The sequence below is a fragment of the Fringilla coelebs genome, assembly GCF_963513975.1.
Source record: "Fringilla coelebs genome assembly, chromosome: 2".
In the NCBI taxonomy this organism is placed as follows: domain Eukaryota; kingdom Metazoa; phylum Chordata; class Aves; order Passeriformes; family Fringillidae; genus Fringilla; species Fringilla coelebs.
This window is the reverse complement of record NC_140029.1, coordinates 64,245,090-64,265,786: the sequence shown is the minus strand read 5'-3', so window position 1 is coordinate 64,265,786 and position 20,697 is coordinate 64,245,090. Positions and strand designations below refer to the sequence as shown.

The 20,697-nt window shown below is 43.1% G+C and overlaps 1 protein-coding gene across 1 annotated transcript in view; it reads right to left on the bottom strand.

Annotated features, from left to right (window-relative positions):
- Positions 1 to 3,900: 3,900 nt before the first annotated feature.
- Positions 3,901 to 20,697, bottom strand: part of WDFY2 (WD repeat and FYVE domain containing 2) — a 58,694-nt gene continuing 41,897 nt past the window's right edge. Inside the window, exons 4-12 of the mRNA XM_084227102.1 lie at positions 20,382 to 20,436; positions 13,799 to 13,949; positions 12,304 to 12,416; positions 11,274 to 11,400; positions 9,280 to 9,385; positions 6,532 to 6,633; positions 6,088 to 6,218; positions 5,657 to 5,765; positions 3,901 to 5,010 (exon numbers count right to left, since the gene is read on the bottom strand). Coding sequence (XP_084083228.1) covers positions 4,981 to 5,010; positions 5,657 to 5,765; positions 6,088 to 6,218; positions 6,532 to 6,633; positions 9,280 to 9,385; positions 11,274 to 11,400; positions 12,304 to 12,416; positions 13,799 to 13,949; positions 20,382 to 20,436 — 924 coding nt within the window. The 3' untranslated portion in view covers positions 3,901 to 4,980. The remainder of the gene's footprint in view (positions 5,011 to 5,656; positions 5,766 to 6,087; positions 6,219 to 6,531; positions 6,634 to 9,279; positions 9,386 to 11,273; positions 11,401 to 12,303; positions 12,417 to 13,798; positions 13,950 to 20,381; positions 20,437 to 20,697) is intronic.

The following is a 20,697-nucleotide window of genomic DNA, read 5'->3' as shown; positions in this document are numbered from 1 at the left end:
AATCTTCATAGACTGGAAGAACTCTATGTTCCTTGTGGCTTCTGGATCTGGACCATGGCTGCTGGCAGGCTCACAGTACTGGGATGGGGGTTGGGTTTGTCTTTATACAGCTCTGATGAATATTCATTTCTATACTGTAGGTGCTTTTTGTTTTGGTTTGGTTTTTCAGGTTTTGTTTGTATGCTGATAACATTCTTTCTTGGTATCCCCTCTGCACAGATTTTGCCAGGACTGTGCTCTCTTGTTTTCATTTTGGTTTGAGTTCAACATCCCCACTTGGCAGCAATTTCAACTGAACTCAATCTCTTTCTCTTCTGAGCAGTACAATGTGTCCTGCAGCAAACAAAATTTCAGAGATGGCCAAAGGCTGGTCACAAGGGAAAGTCCCTAAACTGGGAAAAAGCAATGAAAAGTCACATGTGATCACACAAAGTTAATCTCAAATCCCAGAACTTCAAGTTATTGGCAAACTAAGGACTTTTTTTTTTCTTCTGAGGAGCAAAGATTTCCTGCCAACATTCACAAGATGGAATTTTGAAGAGAAAAATCTCTGTCTTCCTCAATATTACGTAAGAGGTCATCACTGAAGGAACTCAGCACATCAATGCATCCTGAAAAAAGGACCAAGTTTGTTGTTACTGTTGCATCTTCTAAGTCCTAATTGAAAATAACCCATGTGCTCAATGTGGTCTCCTGGAAAAGACATGGCCTGTAAAACCCCACATTGTAGCCCTATTTCCTGTGTGCTACAAAACAGAACTTTGATTGCTAGTATGCAAATCCTGTTTGGAACAGCAAGGCCAGACATAGGTAATATTTGCTAATTTGTTAGTAACTAATTTGGTAGTAGTTTAGATTTAAGGAAAGATAGTTATTTTTTTCCTTCTCTAAGCAATAGAGCAGACACAGGCATTAAGTGGACTTTGAATCACAGAATGGCTGAGGTGGGAAAGAACCTTCAAAGGTCATCTGGTCCTGCCTCAAGCAGGGTCACCTGGAGGTGGTTGCCCAGGGTCATGTCCAGTTGGGTTTTCTCCAAAGATGGAGAACCCACAAACTACCTGCCTGGCCAGTCTGTGCCCATGCTGTCACCCTTGCAGTAAAAATTGTTTCCTGATGTTCAGAGGAAATCTGTGCTTCTGTTTGTGCCCATTGCCTCTGGCCCTGTCACTGGACACCAGTGCATTCTCTTTGTACCCTCCCTTCAGGCATTTATACACACTGATGAGATCCCTCTGAGCCTTCTTTTCTCCAAGATTAACAGTCCCAGCTCTTCCAAATATGCTCCAGTAACTTTCACCATCTCAGTGGCGCTTTGCTGGACTCCAGTGGAACTACTGTAGTAGTTCCATTTCCCCCACTCAGAGGGAACACCTCCCTCCCTTCCCCAGTGGTGGAGATGCCCAAGCCACCCTCAGGCAACGTGCAGTAACCACTACTGAGGTACTAAGAGCCCACATGCTGACATTCAGGTGATGGCCTCAAGTTCAGGAGGACAGAGCAGGGATGTCACCTGGGCTTGGCTGCAAAAAGCAGCTGCAGGCAAGGGTGCTCACAGCTGAGCACACCAATGTCACTGTTCAGGATTATCCTCTGGCAGACTGGCTGACTGGCAGCCCTATCACTGCTCTGTTTCAACACTGAACCGTGACGTTAAGTAGGATGGGAGGACCATCAGATTGCTACATTGCAAGCAGATGCCCACGTTCTTTTCCCTTCACTTAAATGTTTTCAGCTTAAAAAGACTGAAGTTTGGTGTTCAGATTGCCTCACCTGGGACACAAGTGACTCTAGCAAGCTGCTCAGGCACTCTGTATGTGACCAGCATCTGCCCCTTCACCTGCCTAAGCCCTACAGACACTGCTCATTTTTAAACCAAGAATAGCAGGCAGATGCTCTGGAGGACACTTCCCACAAGGAAGCACCAGCTAAGGGAGAAATGAAAATCACCTTTTTTGATGTGCAGAACAGAGAGAGTTAGCAATGTTTGTGTACCCCTTGTCACAGCATGAGGTATCACTAAAAGCTACTGCCCTTCAGCAGCCCCAGGGAAAGGGGGCTTGGCTTCATTTAGGAGTTGTGTAGGTATGTGGCACTGCACAGTTTATACCTGTATCAAAACACTCCCTCCTCCCATCCTCCAATAGTGCAATTCCTAAAAATAGCTCAGATTTGCTATTCAGCAAGTAAAATGGAAAAAAAAGGACCAGGCAACAGAGATCCCTTTTTGTATGCATCTAGCAGACAGAAGAAACTGAGATTGCTACTCTAACACAGCAGAAGAGGAAGAGAGGCATTTTAACTCTTCCAGCGTCAAATCCTTCTTGTTTCATTTGGAAAGTAAAAGAATTATAGAATTAGATGCATCTATTTTCCCTTCATAATCTCTACATTACAGCTCCTGAGGGCATTGCAAAGGGACAAATTTTCCTTCCCCCCTCAGCTTCACTTGCAGTTTATACAATTTTCTAAGCCCAGAGCAGTTTGTCCTGAGACTGCAAGATGAGGAGATGTTTAGCTTAAATCCAGATAACCCTGCAGGTCATTCAGTGAGAAAGAACAACTAGGAAAATTCTGCAAAACAGTTTTGCATACCCCACAGCCACATATAAGCAACACTGAAACCACAGCTCCTTGGAAGACAAGGGGAACGTGGCCACGAGTTTATTGCAGAACAGTCCAAACAAGTCATTCTCAAATCTAGTCTCCTTTGGAATCAGTTCTTCCCCTTTGTTTGCACATTACACATTCAGGAGTGGGTGCTGACCCAGGGGCAGATCCTCAGCTTGCTGACTCCATCACTCAGTGGAGTCCCAGCCTTGGTGCCACTGCTGTCTCCTCAGGAACTGAGCACTGAACAGCAATTTAAATTCACTTCGGTGCGCCCATGCTTCTGTCCCCATGAGATGCACTCCCTGCACAGCACAAGTCAGGTCTCTGGCCAAAAGGCCCTGAGCCCAAGGGAACATGGAACACCACAGTCCAGCAAAGCTTTGTGCATACTCTCCAGCTGGAAAGAAATATGGCAGGCCACTTGCTCATCTTGCACAGCTTTGACAGCCAGGAACGCTTCAGTCATCAGGAAACATGCACAAGGTGTAATGAAAAGCATTCCAAGAGGAAACAAACATCTAGTTTCCAGGAGAGAACGTGGGAAGACTGAGAAAACAACTTTCAAGTTGGAAAAATAATAGTACTGTGTGAATTATGTTTGACAATATGCTTTAAAATATTCTGTGTAGAGGGGAAACAACAACAGGCTGTACAACCAGGAAACCCAAGGTGGTGTTATTTCAGAGAACGTGACTTTAAAATGCTTCATCACAGGTTACAAGAAGTTTAAGAAGAGAATTTTCCCTGAAAATACATAGCAGTCCTGTGATGTACACACAGAATTCCACTCACCCTTTACTGCAGCAGCTCACTCGACCAGAATTATTGCAATGGATTGAAGTAACCAGATTTTTTTTTCCCTCAAAAGCGAATTGCTGCTGGGCAAACAAAGGAGAAGCTTTATTTTCTTTTGGCATTCTCTCTCAAAAGAGAACACAAGGCTTCTCCAGGTAGCTGTGTGCTCTGAAGGGGCAAATATCATGGGCTCCCCACTACAGAGGGAAGAAGGGAAGTCCAAAACAGGGCAAGACTGAGCACCACCAATGTGGTGCAGCCACAATAGCTACAACCACAAGGCCTGCTGAAACAGGAGATGCAGGAAAGTCTTTGCAGAGCAAATTCTCTACACCAGTTTCTCTGAAGTGCGTGAGTAACACCCTGCTAAAAAGTAACATCAATTAATGGAATGGAGAGTTGGCTCTTCAGTGAAGGTCCCTTTGGAAAAAAGGGCTTTTTTAGTTTATTCACCTTGACAATGTCATTCTAAAAAGGTAATTTTGGTCAATCCAGGTTTTTAAATACTGTTTATTTTTAAGAGAAACTGTAAAGTATGACAACAGGACAATGGGCATCATTCAGCAATATCACTTCTGGGTCTATAGAGAAAATTAATAAAAACCATCAGCATTTAAAAAAATAAATATGACTCACCATATGGAAAACAGGAAGAACAAAATTCATTTTCAACAACATAGACAGGTATAAATGCTGAAATGTTGCTGTGCAAGGTAGAGGTAGAGGTAGAGATAAACCAGACTTTTCAGATCTAGACCAGTTTTAGATCTGCCCCCCTCCATGCACACACTCCCAAAAGTTCCTGTTGCCAATAATTTCATTTGAATCAGACTGTCGGCATCATCAAACTCAAACAAGTCTGTGTGCTCCTTAGAATGCTCTGAACTGGAAAACTATTTCAGTTTTCTGTAGAAATCAGTTGCTGAATAACCTGACCCCTGGTTCTGCGACTTATGTAGCAAAGGGAGAGGCAGGAAGATTATACCGACCAATGAATGCTCTCTGGATGATGCCCACTAGGACAAACAGATGGTAGAGCCCTTTTAGAAATTGCAAGAGTCCATCAGCTCCTCGGTGATGCACCCAGAGACTGTGCCTGGATTTCCTCCTCTGGAGAGAGCATGGTCAGCAGGAATATCCAAAACCAACAGGTACTGGCTGCAGGGAGAGCCAATTGCCTTACACAGTCTGTTGACACCAAAAACTCACAGAGGAAGATACAACCCAAGAACCCTCTGTACAAAGCAGCAAGTATCTTGACATACTGAAATATAAAAACTAAAAATTGCACTGCACACAGATTTTTCCAAACAAACTCAAGAAAACCAAAGTCAGATCGTACAAACCGTTAGTTAAAAAAATACCTTCTTGTATATTTTGAGAAGAAGTGGAAAGAGTCTTCGTGCAAATGTTCAGCCTGGATCAAGCAGAGGACATAGAGTTGTTGTAAACACATTAGTTCCTTTCTCATCAGCCATATGTGCCCAGTGTTATCTATCTTCTGCAGTATAATTGGGGTTAGGAAATCCGTTTCTTCGGTAAATATCACCTTTAAGTTCCACTGATGTAACATCAAGACACTACAGGTGTCATATCCCACAGCTGTTAAATACAATAAAATAACATAATGAATAATGGTAAACAACAATAAAATACAGTAAAAATAGAACCTTTATATAATATAATTTAGGCCTCTTTAATGAAGAGGGGCAACATGGTTAGAGGTGGATGCAACAAGTCTGAAGAAGTTTGATTTCATTTTCCAGCACTTATGTCAGAGTGGTGGAGGTTGACAAAATGACATTCTGTATTTCACCAGCTTTCACCTGTATGAGCCAGGTTCATATCTGGCCTTAAAAGAAACCAAAAAAACTCCCACTACATTATTAAATTCAATGATCAGAACAGTCATAACACAATGTGAGGGTTTTGTTTTCTTAAATTACTCAGACTGTTATAAGTTAGTAATTATCTATTTATCTAGCCACACTGAGATTTGGCATGTTGAAAAACAGTTGGTCTTCCTCAAGGGAAAGCTACAGGGAGCACTTGTCCCAGCCCCTTCAGGCAATAACCTCATAGACCAAGACCTCCTTGGTCCTTATTGGGCAGAAATCCTAATCCCATTCCCAATCCCAAGTAAGAAGTCTCTGGGTGGAAAAGGCAGCTATGACATCCTGCAGCCACACAGGAGAGGGAAGGGAAGGGAAATGAAGTACAGGAGCTGGAGCACATTCCTTGCTCCTACCTTAATGACCTTGTCTGTCCCCGAGGTCAGCAGCCATCCCCTGGTGGCATCAAAGTGTACGTGAACAATGTTGTGCTTACTGTCATGGAAAGTAGCTGTAGGCGCCCGCCTGAAGAAAGAAATCCAAAATCAGCAAGAACTGTAACTGCAGGATTTCCCCCCAAAATGTTCTCTATTGAGGAAAAAAGTATTTGACTGCTGCTGTAAGCCATCAATTCAGCAAACACTCTGTAAACAGCACTTTGAGACCTTTCTGGCAAGAAAGGAACAGGGGTGAGGGGCTCTCCTTGATCTCCTCCTTATCCTGCTGAGAACGCCCAGGGACCACCGTGCCAGGCTGCTCCCTGCTGGAGCCCTGCAGCCACCCAGGCCCTTCCAGGTGCAGGAGTTTCCCCCATTGCAGGGCAAGCCAGCTCAGTGTCCACACTTACTCCTCATCTGTGATGGACTCGTGGCAGCTGTCGCAGACCCTCACTTCGAACTCGAAGCCCATCAGCGGGATGGAGGAGCGCTTGGAGCTGCACTTCCCGCACACGGCTTTCCCGCACTTCCGGCAGTGATGCTGCAGGCAGAAAGACTTCTCAGGCCACAAACCCACACCAGGTCACTGCTAAAGTCATGGAAGGCCCCAGATATACTCAGCCCAAGGCCTATTACATGCATTTGCTATTGGGATTGATTGGAAATAAAACAATGTGTTCCTTCCAACCACAAAATCAAGCCACAGAGGGGAACCTACTGTCCCACCCCTGAGCACCTAGTGGAAGAACAAAATGCAAATTCTCAAAGCTTTAGGGGGAAAAAGGTTACTAGACTCCATTATGAGAGAAAAGCCTAATGGCACCATGTTAACACACTGAAGGGCACATACAAACCTGCCTGAGGCCTATTTTCTTGCTGTCCCACATCTGCTTGAAGTTCCAGAAGAAAGGCTGGTCACATTTTTGACAGGAGTCACTATCCAGCCACTCTGGGGTCTGCAACACACACACATAAACACAAAGTGCAAGTGAGCAACAAGCAGAAAACTTCCAATGGAGCCTAGAGGCAGGACAAAAAAGATGTGTTGTGGTGTGGCAATATGGCCAGCTAAGCTTGATTTAATATCTCCATTTTCCAAAGATGCTATTTTGACTGTTGCTGATGATGACAAGATGATATTTGTTCCCTGGGATGTCTTTTTTGCCTTAGCTTTGAAGGATATGGGAGGAACAGTTCTCATCCAAATCACGAAGAAGAGTTTGATAATAAGACCACAGAAACAACCCAATTCTATATAAAAATATTTTGTGCTGTCCTGTCTGGACAGCATTTACCATCTGCTATTGCATCTGGTGGGAGCTGGGGTCAATTAGTATTTCCAGTAGCCAAGCAAATCATCTGAAGGGAAAGGGAAGTCATGGGAAATGCTGATGTTGTCGGGGGTTTTCGTATTCTTTCTTTCTTTAACACCCTAAGAGGAGTTCCTGCTGTCAGAGTTGCCCGTGCTACAAATCACACAGGGATGAGAAAAATGTGATTCACCTGAACCAGCCTAAGACCCAAACCAAACCCAAGCTTTTCTTCTTCATCAACCCATGAAGTTAAATAAACACTAAATAGTGTTTAATACTTTGTGAGGAAGTGCTATTAGCAAACTGCAGTTGTTTTGTCAGAGCCACTGGTTTCTCACATGCTGCAAATTAAAATGGCAAGAAACATGGCCGAGATAAAGAACTAAAACCAATAGAAAAGCCAGGCAAAGGTAAGTTCAGGATGGATTGAGACCCTCAGCTCCCAGGATAGTTTTGACTCCTAGCAATAAAGCAATCACCTGTTTTATATTCTTCTGCCAGTTATTCTGAAAGCAGTTCATTCTGCTGGGGAAAAGCCTTGTCTTTTCTACCCACAACAGCCTTTCTTTTTAGAGCCTACAGATTTACATCTCTGTGTATAACTTCCCATCTCTTAGGCATTTGAACGCTACAGATGAAGAAAACATTTTGTTTGTGACAAGTAACCACTTTGTAGTCAAACAGAAAGACAGCTTATAGCATCTTTCAAACATCTTCTTACAGCTTTTCAAAAATTGAGTTGAAAATAAAGAATCAAGGGCTAAAATGACTTAAGTGCCTCTAACACAATCTCAGTCATGTGGGAAAGTCTGATAGCAACAAAACGAGTACTGAGCATGTATCACATGGAGAAAATCCTTAAATAAGAGCAAAGCCAAAAATCCAAAAGAAAGTAATCTGGGACCCAAAACCAAGGTTTGATATTAAAATCGCAAAGATTCATGCTTTGGGGGTGGTTTAGCACCAAGAACACCCTGTTGTGATGCTGATAACAAGAACAAGCCCACATAGCCATAGTCTGGGAAAGCTGTGCACCATTAGCACCTGCTGCTCGGCCTTTATTTAGCTAATAATATTCCTCCTCTATATTTTAAACCAGCCTTCTCACAGCATTCCTGCCTATTTGGTGACAAGCAAATCTTAACCCTTACTGTAGCCTTTTGAAGGCAGTAAATAAATAAAGGTTTTCATTTCTGGATGTTTGAATTGCAGCAAAAAGGAAACATCTGTTGGGAAGGAGGAAACTGCTCTGCTTTCGTTTCAGTTTAGGAGCTGATGACATACTTGGCCCCTGGATTAGCAATTGAAGAGAGTCATCTGGAATGCTAATTAACATTAAAAAGGGAGCTTAGTTTCTGCCTAGGCCTACTTCAGTAGTTTTTTAAAATCAAGTTTTCCACTTGGTGTTTTTTCTTCCTCAAGGGAGACACACTCAATCCAATGCAGGCCACAGCTCTTGAGAACCAGCAAAGCTGGTGAAAGCCCATGCTGCCAAAAGCCTTCCTCGACCTACCCCCTGCAGGAAGAGGGCACAGGTTTGCTGTGACTCATGGCACCAGGATTTGCCAAGCTCCTGAGCAGGCTGGTGCCTGACTCAGCCAGCACAGAGCTTACTCTCCCCTCTCTGCATCAGGACTCAGAAATTGCCAAGCGGGGGCTGCGCCACCAGTGCCAAAGACCTGGGGAGCATTTTTGCACCCGTTCAGATCTGTTGGCTGTAAAGCACAAAAGCAGTGAAGAATGTGTGGGTGAAATCTTACTGTTTGGATCAGCAAAGCCATCATTTATCCCACTTCTACGTGGTTACACCAGAGGGAAGCAAGACCCAGTAGCAGGTGAGATTGAAACCTTAGCTAAATGTCCTCTTATCAAGGAAAAAATGCTGGGTTGTGTTTTTCCAGATATGACCAAGAGCCTTCTTGCTTTACTTTTTTAAAACCAAAATGAATCAATCAGTCCATCCATTTACATCTGAACTGGTATTTCTCATGATGTGCTGAAAAACACAGCAGAGCATCTCAACACCCTCCTTACAGAATATCTTTCAGGGTAGTAATGTAATGAGCAAGAGCCATTTAGCAGCCTATTTAATACAAATGTCTGCCAGCCGATTTCCCCTGTACCATATTGTCAAAGGCACGGCATAATTGCTGTATAACAACTGGAGCATGTCCAGAAACATTTTAAAAGCTTGGAATGATCTTGTTTAGGTTGAAAGCTGCACATTTTAGAAAGGCCCCTTCCTCCCAGGACTGCTTCAGACCAAACTGACAAGAACGAAGCATCTACCTCCTGCCTCTCAACATCCATGTTCCAGACGACGATTCCCCCGTCTGCACCACAGGAGATGAGCTGCCGGGTGTGGTGAGCATAGGAGAGAGACTGAACTTTATCACTGAGAAAGAAACAAGACAGTTAGCAATCAACCACCTATGGCTACTGCACAAGTGAGCACAGAATATCAATAAGGCAGTACAAACCATTTGTTTGCCCATATGTTTCCCTCCACCACTCATTGCACACGGCATCCATCAGATGCAAATCAGTCTTTGCTGTCAGACTGGCACCAGAATGAGAGTGTTGCTCATCTGGGCAGCATCAACAAAAGCAAAGACTAGTTCTGGTTACTGTTTTTTCTCTTCCTGGGATAGGAGGTCCCAGCTGCACTGGGAAGCCTCAACAAGGCTGCAGCTTGTGAAGGCACATCTGGATGCATAAATGCAGCAGCCCCAGTAAGATACCTTCTTGGCAGAATGCCAGTAGCAACTTTGTTTTCTAAATCTCTGCAACATCTAGAAATGAGTCACTGAAAAACTACTAAAGATTTTCTTTTGACACTAACAAGCATAAGGAGCTTGAAAAATAATATAGGAATGACACTAAATTGTTCCTAAACCTTCTCACAGTAAGGTGGAAAATTTAGTTGCTTCTGTTTCTTCTTTTAATGAAAAAACAACATGGGAGGGACAATTCAATCTAAACTCCCAAAGATGGGCTCAGTCCTTCAAAAAAGAAAGAAATTCAGGCCTCATCTCAGGCTGTTTACAACCTGGAAACAAAGACTGTACAACACTATTGTGGAAAAAACAAGGTTGTGAAGATAGAGGAACTGAATATACTATGACTGGAAATCATCCACAAGATTTGGTTTCCTTTGCTGCCACCACTGGTCTTGTCTGCCAAAAGGACTTGCATACTAACACATTTATTTGTGCCTATGGCTGAACCTGAAGAGGGGAATGCATTCACAGGAGAGTTTGGGACAACAGGGCCACCCTTCACAGTGCCTGCCTGCAGACACCAGAGGCACCATCAGGATGTGTAGGACGCTCTGTTGTACAGCTCCAGCTGACAGCCATCTCACAGATTAAGGTCCAGAGGCTAATTTCATATTAGAACTAATTTCCACAGCAATAAATTAAGTGGTGATGCATTAGCAAGCACCACTGGTAGGGTATGAGGTTGATCTGGTAATTTCAGTTCGAGCTCTGCAGTGTTCTGAAATCCCAGAGGCATCCCAATCACTCTGCAGAGTGCAGCATCACTCAAAAGAAATGTATGAATATGTAAGAAACTGTTAGCTCAAAACCACCATGGAATTTTGTCTCTCCAGACCTCAGCCTGGCATGTAAGTCCCACATATATGCAGTCCCAATACTCTGAAACCAACTTGTTGCCTTGCCAGAGTTAAAAGGTGAGGAGTCATTGCCACTAGAGCTGTTCTGATGCATAATCAATGCCCAGCACGGGCTTACCCATCTTCAAAGGCACCAATGGCTATGCAAATCTACTTGCAAAGATGATGCCTCTTTGCACTGAGCAGATGTGAAGGCTGCTATGGTTAAAGTAAAAGCACATCACTTCGAATTCAGGCTGTAGGCGAGAGAGCACGGAGGAAAAAGGGATTAATTGTCCAAGCCCGATGCTCCCTCTAGGGGAAGGAAAGACCTTGACACCTAAAACCCAAGAATTTCCCTGCTGCTGTTCTCATTTGAGGAGCCTCCTTTTTCCAACACAGGCACAGGCTCTGGCATAACACTTTCAGGACTACGGATGTTGTGCTTTCCTTCACCACCCTCTGCAGACTCTTAAAACAGCCTGTGGGCCCAACACTGGAAAACTTACTATAAGCAAATTATTCCTGTTGTATATGGACCCCAGGGAGTCACACATACAAGCTTGAGGCTTGTGAAGACTGTAACCTTTGGGCTGTTTGTTTCCAGATGTGGCTTCTGCATTTAGCTTTTCTCCTATAAAAGCAGGAGGAAAAGCTTTGAACATACTTATGTCCTTGCAGCTCGATGGCTGTTCCTTTTCTTCCTCCAATATCCCACATTATAATGGAATGATCAGAACTGCCTGAGAATAAAACTCGCTGAATTGGGTCCCAGCAGAGAGCAGTGACACCACCTGCAACAGAACACACACATCAGTCATTTTATTACAGGAAGATTGGAAGGTAGCTAAATATAAAGATACAACAAAAAATATGGAGTTATTAAAATGCATATCTCTTTGGCAAAGACTATGCAACCACGTGCCTTCCAGTAGAAAAATAACAATCTAGAAAAACTACTGAAACCCCATCCTGCTCTTCTGTGGGCACAGGGCTTCACTGCTGTTTGCATAGGTCAATCCATTGACCATTTAAGTGTGGAAGAAGAATGGTCACAGTGGGAGCTACACAACTTTCCATCTCCATAATTTCTAGAAGATTAAAAAAGAAGCAAGTGTGGAATGCTATGGGCATCTTCTCAGTACTCTAGCACAAGGACTGAACTACATTGTGCTATCTCAAGCTATTAGCACTTAGTTAGAGAAGGAGGGATATGAAGAAAAAATGCTGAATAATGACAGCATTTCTTCTGTTAGATGGTAGGATCATATCTAGGGTTGCTCTTTCCAAAGGGTGATGGGGAACAAGTCCCAGCAGTGAAATGAGCATTTATTGCCTCCAAGCTGTGCCTATTTCACTTGGGATGAAGTGTCTGTCAGAACAGATCTTGTCTTTAGCAGCATCCTTTCTCCCTCCCAGAACTACTACAACTTGAACAAGTCTCACTCTGCTTTAATTAGCAGCTACTAGTTGTGGCATTTTCTGCCATAGATGTGTTCTGCTCAGAGCTCTGATTGCTCTTGTTTTTACCAATACAGCTTCCCTGAACTGCTGGAACAGTTTCAGAGCTACATCCCTTCCTTGCTAAGCACTGACACAAGCCATCCTAGTGTATCACAGGACAGTCAAAACATTATGATGCTGAACACAGATGAAGACCTTCCTGAGCACCTTTCTGGGTCTCCTCCTGGCCTTACCTGTGTGTCCCTTAAATGTGGTGACAAGGCTGCAGGACTCTTGCTCTAGTTTGAGGATGGTCACTTGACCAGAATGGTCACCAACAAACACATGCCGGGTTTCCACATCAAATCTGAAGGATAGATGCTGAGGAAAAGATATTATTTACACAAGCTTTGCATTCTTTTCATGACTTGCTAATTCTTTTGACATGAGTATACTGCAATCTTGTGAATAGTGCTCCAGTCTCAAGGAGGTATTCAGAGTGTACTTTCAGGCACCTGTTCATCTTAATAATACTCATACCTTTTCATACTAATAGCAGCACCCCTGGGTGAGGAAAAACGAGACTATTCTAGGATACAATTTGTGGTTCTGTTATGAAACCATTGAAGTGGCCCTTCACCATGAACAATAGAGTGTCTCCTCAGGCTTTGCAACTTAAGTACTAGAGTTGGATGGTATCCACTCTCTCCCTAACCAAAATTATACAAAATACAAAAGAGTACTCATTTTAAGCACACAGGACACTGCAGAACAAAAAACCCCAAGCCTGTTCCTTGTTATGCCAAATATTTTTGCAGTATTTGCCAGTGACTCTCCCTTCCACTGCTTCCGCTGCCCTCCACCATCATAATCAGATGACCCAAAATTGGCTGTTCTCTAGTGATATTTAGGAAACACAGGGCAAATTCTTGCATCTTGCTTTCAAAAATATTTATCAATATATTAGAAAGTAAGTTCAGTCTTTCTGCCATTTAGATTGGCTGAATTACCAGATAATATAAAGCAAGTCCATCTTGAAACAATAATTTTCAGCCAGTATCACTTCTCATGAACTAGCAAAACATGCATCATCCATACCACATACACTCTGGGGCATTAAAAAGTCTGTTTATGCTAACCCCCGTTTTCAGCCTAAGAGCTCATACTTTTCCATTTCCCTTTTCATTTGCAATAAAGCTGAATTAATATTTCTTTTATTGTCAGGCAGCTGGGGCAGCACTATGTGAATAAGCCACCTGAGTGCCATTTCTGGAGTAGTTTACTCTTTAGTTAACCCAAATTCCCAATACATAGTGAGCAGTTCCAGAGTGAAGAACAAGTGCTCATTATTTTATATTAAAGTAATTTAATTTTTACCATGCATACACACAGGCACTCTGACCTGATCACCAACCTACTTTTACTACCATTAATTCTCTGAAGAAAGCATGCACTGCATGTTTAAATGAAGGCCCTATCCATATTTATTACAATAGCAGACCACAATAGGTTGCAGATCACCCATTGTGGTGCTCAAAAACGCTTAGACCTAAATATGCCACAACGCATTAAGGAGACAAAGCAAGGAGAACTGACAGTTTTTTAAATTGGATTTAAATAAGAGTTTCTCTCACAAAGCACTGAATCCATGGAGGGCACAAAATTTGGAGGGCAGCTAGACAAATGAACTGAAAGGGCTGTTTGAGTGCCCAAGAGCAGAAACAGAGCGGAGAGCTCAGCAAAGGATACTGCAGGCCGCAGGCGCCTGCGCTGGTGCGGTACCCGCCCAGCCGCTGGCCGCTCTCCGAACAGTGCCACGTGAAGTGTTTGTCTTGTCCCGTGCTCAACACCCACTCCATCTCCAGGACAAACAGAATCATGATGACCCTGCTTTGATGAGCTGAAAGTTAAGCAGACAGACGTATAATCACATTGCAGAGAAGAACACGGGGGCAGACAACCATTGCAAACACCAACTGCACCCGACTCCTCCACTCACACTTCCTTGCAGAAGCAGCTGGTGTTTAATAATCCTGTTGACATCAGTTTCTGTGGAAGCTTGTAAGGTCCCTGCTCTGCATGCTCAGTGTTTGCATGAGAAAGAGTGGAAGCAAGACTTAATTCCTTCCATGCCTATTGCATTTATCTTCTACAGCAGCACAAGTCTTCCCTCCATCATTGTATCATCACCAAGAAAGCTGCCACTGTGGAATGGACTTGGAGTTCCATTTAAACTTCTTTTGAGCTAGTTTTGTGACAGCAGTGAAAATGCCTACACTGCTGCTCCTCTTGCTGTGAAATTTTGGTGGATCCAGGCTGTGGTAACCGAGCAGAACCATGAGTTACAGTACAGGCACAATGCTCAACCAAAGGAAAGTTTCAGCATTAAAAGGTTACTGGAATAAAATTTAAATAAAAGAATAAATCACCACTGTGGTAGATGCATAAAACAGCTGAAGAAATGAGTTTCTACTGCTACCAAAATAAAGCCATCAAAAGGTTTTCATTAAAACAAGGGAACGCATGCTTGTTTTTGTATGAATGACCAGCGGGCTTGGTCATGAAGTGCTGATTGAGCTGATATTCTAATAAAACAAGTGGCTGGAAAGACATACAGAACTATTCCCAGCTGTAACTTAATGGTGAAGGCCATACTCCTCAATCTACGGCCCTACTGCCTTATTACTGTTCTAAGACACACCAATATATGTCACACAAAACAGACTGCTTGTATTTGTTTGTGTAAAAGCTGACACAAAAAAAGATTGAATATGCTTAGAAGCTTAAAAACCAGCCCCAAGCCTCCATCTGAAATGCAGAGAATCTCCTCAGAACAGTACGGGAAGACTGCTGTCTGCCCTATACAAATATGCAGCATATATGAGAGCTGTGTTCAAACCCCACAAGGGAGAACTACCTGTCAGAAAGAAAAGGAGGCTCCCAAGAACCAACACCAGCCCTGATCCACACTTCTTTTTCAGACTGAGATTTCCTGAGCAGAAAAGTCAATAGATGTATTGACACAACTTGCCATAATGGTGACTGGCAGCTAAACCAAGTGTAATGTGTGAACTGTGCCCAGATGCTTTCACCCTTGCTCATTAGAAGACCTCTGATTTTGGCTGTCATTTCCACACACTTTTACATTCCAGATAAAAGGATGGGGACCATCCAGGAGTCACTTGAACTATTTCAAATAGATCCCATCTCCTCTCTACCCTCGCTTTCTCTGGGAAGAAATTCAGCGGCCCCCTGGGTGGCTCATGCTTATCTTTACCTATCTGTTGCTCTCTCTGGGAACACCTGCACCAGCCAGTGGAGTGCTGCACTTGGAGAGGGACATGACTGCTGCCACAGGCACCTCAGGGGCTCACAAACATTCCAGGAGCTTGTGTGAACCATCAATGCCACAGACACATCCATGTATTTCTGCGGGATGTGCAAAGCAGGCTGAGATCAGACTGCACGAGGCCTGTTCAGGAATGTTTTCTCAGTATGTGGCAAATGCTACTGCTAGCGACAGCTTCTTATGGTTTAAATTGGTTGTGAGGATAGCTGGCACCACCCAACTCCCCTAAATCTCCTTCTACCTCCTAAAACTTCAAAAATTCGGGGCTTGTAATTTTTGATAGAAATACTGCCTGTGGATGCTGAGGCAGCAAGTAAGGCGTAGACACTAAAAACTGGTACTTGCCAAAAGGTGGATGGGGTGTACATGACAGCTCTGCTTATCCTCCCTCCCTAAAAAGAGTTTTCAATTTAGCACTCTGTTGTCCACCTGCACATATTAGCTGGTGCCACCACACACATGCTGATGGCAGATATATCTGAAACAAGTGAAAGTGCACAGTGTAGATCATCTAAGTAAAGGAGCAAAGAGAAGACAAATGCAAATGGTAAGTGACTTGTCATTAAGAAGGAATTTGACTCATATAAGGCTTAAAGAAGCAAAATATCAGAAGGTTGGAAGATGATAGAAGAGCAAGGAAGGGGTCTGGGCCCTAGGATTAACACAGGTTCAGCTTCTTGAAGCAGCAAACAAAAAACTGGCCCTTCATGTATTGAAGATTTGATCATCATTTTTATGCAGAAAAAATGTGGAGCAAACAATTCCAAAGCTGCTCATTTGTAACAACAGCAGGATGGAGATGGGGGATGAAGTGTGAATGTGGTCACAGCACAGGAGAACTCTCAACAGGCACCAGGCAAGAGCAGATCTGTGTAAGCCAGAATGAGAAGAGAGCCATTTTTGAGGAAAAACCATGCTGTACAGAAGGGAGAGAAGCAGCAGAGAGGAGAAGGGCACAGGCCCACGTGCAGCTGGAGGGTGGAGGGAGCAGGGTGGCTGCTCTCCTCTATGAGAATGCAGCAGCAAGCACAATGCAAAGAGCAGGTTGGAGAAAGGATGGAAAGGCTGTGCCAAGAAAAAAGAAGCTGCAGCCAGGAGGCGCACAGCAAGATGTCAGCAAAGGAAATGGAGGGTCAGTGCTGTGCATAAAGGCAAAAGTCTGAGAAGTATGGCCAGTGCACAGCCACACAGTGTTCAGCAAGAAGCTGTTCTGAGTGGTTACAACAGTAAAAAGTATGAGCAAACACCAAAACAGAGGTGGAAATTGCCAGGAAGAAAAAAAAGCTTAGCATGAGCAAGAAAAGCACAAGTGAAGAGGCTGTGCTTAGGGGAAAGCAGAAATAAGGGCATGACATGAGCTAGCCTGAAAGTAGAGGGCCAGAGGGACACCCTTGAAACAGGCAGGCTGCACAAAGCATGGGGCAGAAGCAGGTCTATAAATCTGGCTAGGCAGAAAAAATGTGTGTCAAATAAATAAATAAATCAAACAAAACACTAAACCAGGAGCTGTTATCTCATCCAGAGGGAGCACAGCAAGATGGTCCAGCTGCAAGAAGCAGGTTAGAGAAGGCCATAAAGAATTGGAAGCACCAACCCCCAATATGGACCAGCCTGTGAGGGGCTAGAGGGGGCTGGAATCCAAGGCTGCTGAGGAGAGCGAAAGGTTTCTTGGATGAATGTGGGAGAAGCTGCCCAGGGAGAGAGCAGAGGTTGTCTATACCTTCAACTGGTGCTGTGACTGAAGAATGGGGATGATGATATGAGAGACAGACACACAATGAAAAAAATTTATTTCCCAGGGCATCCTAAATGACATTGATCAAATGCTTGCACTACTCCTCCTTATGCAAGGGAATGAGTCAGTGCCTGAAGGAGGCCAGTGCCACAAGACCCACCCAGGAGTCCTGACTAATCCTGCATCACATCCCCCATCTCTGCATTCAGATTCCTTTAAAGAAGGAAGATTTCACAACTCCAGACACAGTGTTGCAGCAAAACCTCCACAGTGCATGTGTAGCCATGTACATCGCCAAAGCCAGGCTCCATAAGCCACCAGACCTGGCTGCACACCCCTACCAAGACCAAAGCACAAGACCTATCCACGTGCTGTCATTCTCTGTCACCAGAAGATCTTTTGACCAACATATTCATGGCCTTTCAAGACACAATACATGTTCTTTAATCACTACAGCAGCCTTAGCTATTTATAATAATGCCTTGTTGTGGGAGATGATCAACAGCCCACCAGTCACTGCCCAAGGGCACTGCTGACCATTTACAAAGCTGGCAAACACAAAACCAGCCAGCATGATTCAGCTAAAGCTCCTTACTATCACTATTTAGCCACTTTTTAGGCTAAATTAAAGTACTTACTCCCCCTAAAATACTTTTGAAGAACATTAAGGTCTTACTTGACAACTTTAAGCAAAACTTTTCCAAAGAAAGACTTTTAGCAAATGAACGACTAGAAGGCCACCATACCCAACAAAACCACCTGTTCCTTTTTAATTTTAAATTTTCCTTGCCCAGGGTTTTAACAAGATGCTTATGCCAACCCCAGAAGTCAGTATGGCCATGTGAGAAAGGTGCACTGCAGGGATAGAATTGTGGAGGGTGTCCTACTGGACCATGTCAGGAAAGCGCATCTCTGTTGGATCTTGATATACCTACCCAAATGACTACAATGCTCTTCCTTCCCTGCATATTCTCCCATGCAGCATTTTGAAAACGTGGCTCTTTCCTCCTTGCTGTGTGCCAGCTGGACTTTGGACCCAGTGAGGCCACTGCTAAGCCCAGATCCAGTGTTCTGGTTGGAGGCAAATGTAGCAAGAGGAGCATGAAAGTGCCTAACGCTGTGTGGGCCAATGGAATACAGGATCCTGCCACTGACAGCAGCTCACAGAGCACCTCACCTTGGCAATGTTTCCCAGCACTCCAGATCTCCAGCATGGGCCCAGAGACCAGACAGATAGGGTACTACACTCCTTCACCAGCACCTGGTATGAGAGTGGAGAATCCAGGAGCATGTCTTTTCGGAGGCGGGTGGTGGGAGGCACTGTGCTGTGGAGCAGCAGGCAGCCCCAGGTCACTGGTGCCCTGAAAACACTGGGGAATCTCTTTGGGGTTTTTTCTTTTTCCAGCTTTGCACTGTCAGAAAATTGTACACTGCAGTTGTGCAGGTGTGTGCAGTGAGACACTGGCACAAGCTGTCCAGAGAAGCTGTGGATGCCCCATTAATGGAAGTGTTCAAGGCCAGATTGGATGGGGATTTGACAACCCGGTCTAGTGGAAGGTGTCCCTGCCCATGGCAGGGGGGTTGGAACTTACTGATTTTTATGGCCCCTTTCAACCCAAACCATTCTATGATCCTATGAAAAACCTTCCCAGACAGGCTAGGAAGAAGGTGACTCTAGTTAGGAGTGTGGTCAGCAGCACCACATGGACACTGATGTTAGTGGACACTCACTGGAATCCTTTGCTGTCCAATATTTGGGGAATCTGAGCTCTTGGGTTTCACTCCAGGACAACCCATGGAGGTTCTCCATGACATCTTCCTATCCAAAGGCCTCTTCTAATGTTTGCAACACATCTGGCATATTGCAGAAAGCCACAAAGAACAGCTTCCATTTTCCTTTTTTCTTTTTTAATTTTATGAGCATTTTTGCCCAGGCCTTCAGTGGGCTGTCACAGCCAACAGGCTTTTCTGAAATACTGCCAAGAAATGCATCCCCCTCTTACAGAATTTTCAGCATTTTCCCTGAAGAACTCATCAAAAAAGCTGTTCTCATACATATGTTGTTCTGCACATACAGAAGAAAAGACTTCAGCTCACCCTCTTTAGTGTCACCATGTTATATATGAAACTTATCTGCATTAAACTTTGGTGACTGCAGAGCAATCACAAATAACAAATCACAATAATAATAGTTTGGATACTAACACCTGTACAGTCAGACTGCAGCAATCTCATTTAAGATTCATAAATATAAATATTTTATATAAATATTTTATCATCATTGGATATTTTTCTTCAGTTTTTACAAGCTAAGAAAAAAAAATGCAGGCATTCTAGCTTAATTTTACAACACACCAGACATTCATGAAACACTCGCATGTTAGCCATGCTCTGCAAAGATCAAGATTCTCTTCATACCTTAAAATTCAAATGTTACAAAGTGATCCCCAGAGCCTCCATTTAGAGATTTAAATTACCCTCTCAATCTCTCGAGGTAAAAACTCAAAATATATGAGTAAGAACATAACTTAAAATGTATGTGAGAAATGTTAAGCTAACATGTCAGAGGCTTCTACACAGAAATGCAATGCTTAGTATATAATATATAATACCATATAATATACCACCTCTTAGTCTAACAGCAAAAGATATATAGGAATAAATTGTCATATGTATTTGTTGCTTTCATAGGAAAACCTGTCAAAAACAGTGTCCTTTAGAGGTTTGAAAAGGATAAATAGCTAGGTTTCTGAAAACATCACATTAGTGAACACCAGACTCTAATTAGAAAAGGTATGGACTGGCATTTCTTGACCTTTTACTAAGAGAGGTATTCACTGATAATATTGTGGTTATTGGAAACAATAGCTACTGAAACATAATCAGACTAACCCCAAAAGCTTCAGCTTTAAAAGATGGGTTAGTTCCCTAAGTTGTTTCAGTAGATATACTGGATTACTGAAGATTCAAAATTAAAACTCCTATTCCCCAAATGTGGACAGTTTGCTGCCTACTATGATACTCCAAAGCAACATTTAATAGGAAAAACAGAATACAAAACAGCTCTTTTAAAATTCTTGTAATCTCAGAACAAAGCACAGTATAGATCTATTGATAAATCCAGCATTTACATAAGTTTAAAAAAAATCTATAATTGTAAGGGAAACTTTTCCATTCATACTCCTTAAGAAAATATTAACAAAAATTAATGACAATACAAACCAATTAACATGGGTCATGGTTCTTACCCTGGTAACTTTTCACTAGTGTCATCTTGTTGTAATCCTCTGATAAAATGAATTCCTGAGGAAGGGAAAGAAAAAACAAAAGAAAGAGGTCTTAGAGATGTAAAGCATTTGAGGCTATTTACATTTGAATACTGTACCTAGGTAAGTTCTCCCTTCTTCACAACCACAGTCCTATCTATACTTTTAATAATTTTGAGTACCTAAAAACCTAAATTATTTTACTTTTCGAAGCTGCCAAAGGCAATATTATGAGTGCTTCTGAATGGAATGGATGAAAGAGGAATCATTAAAAAAGAAGTCAAAAAAACTGAGAGAA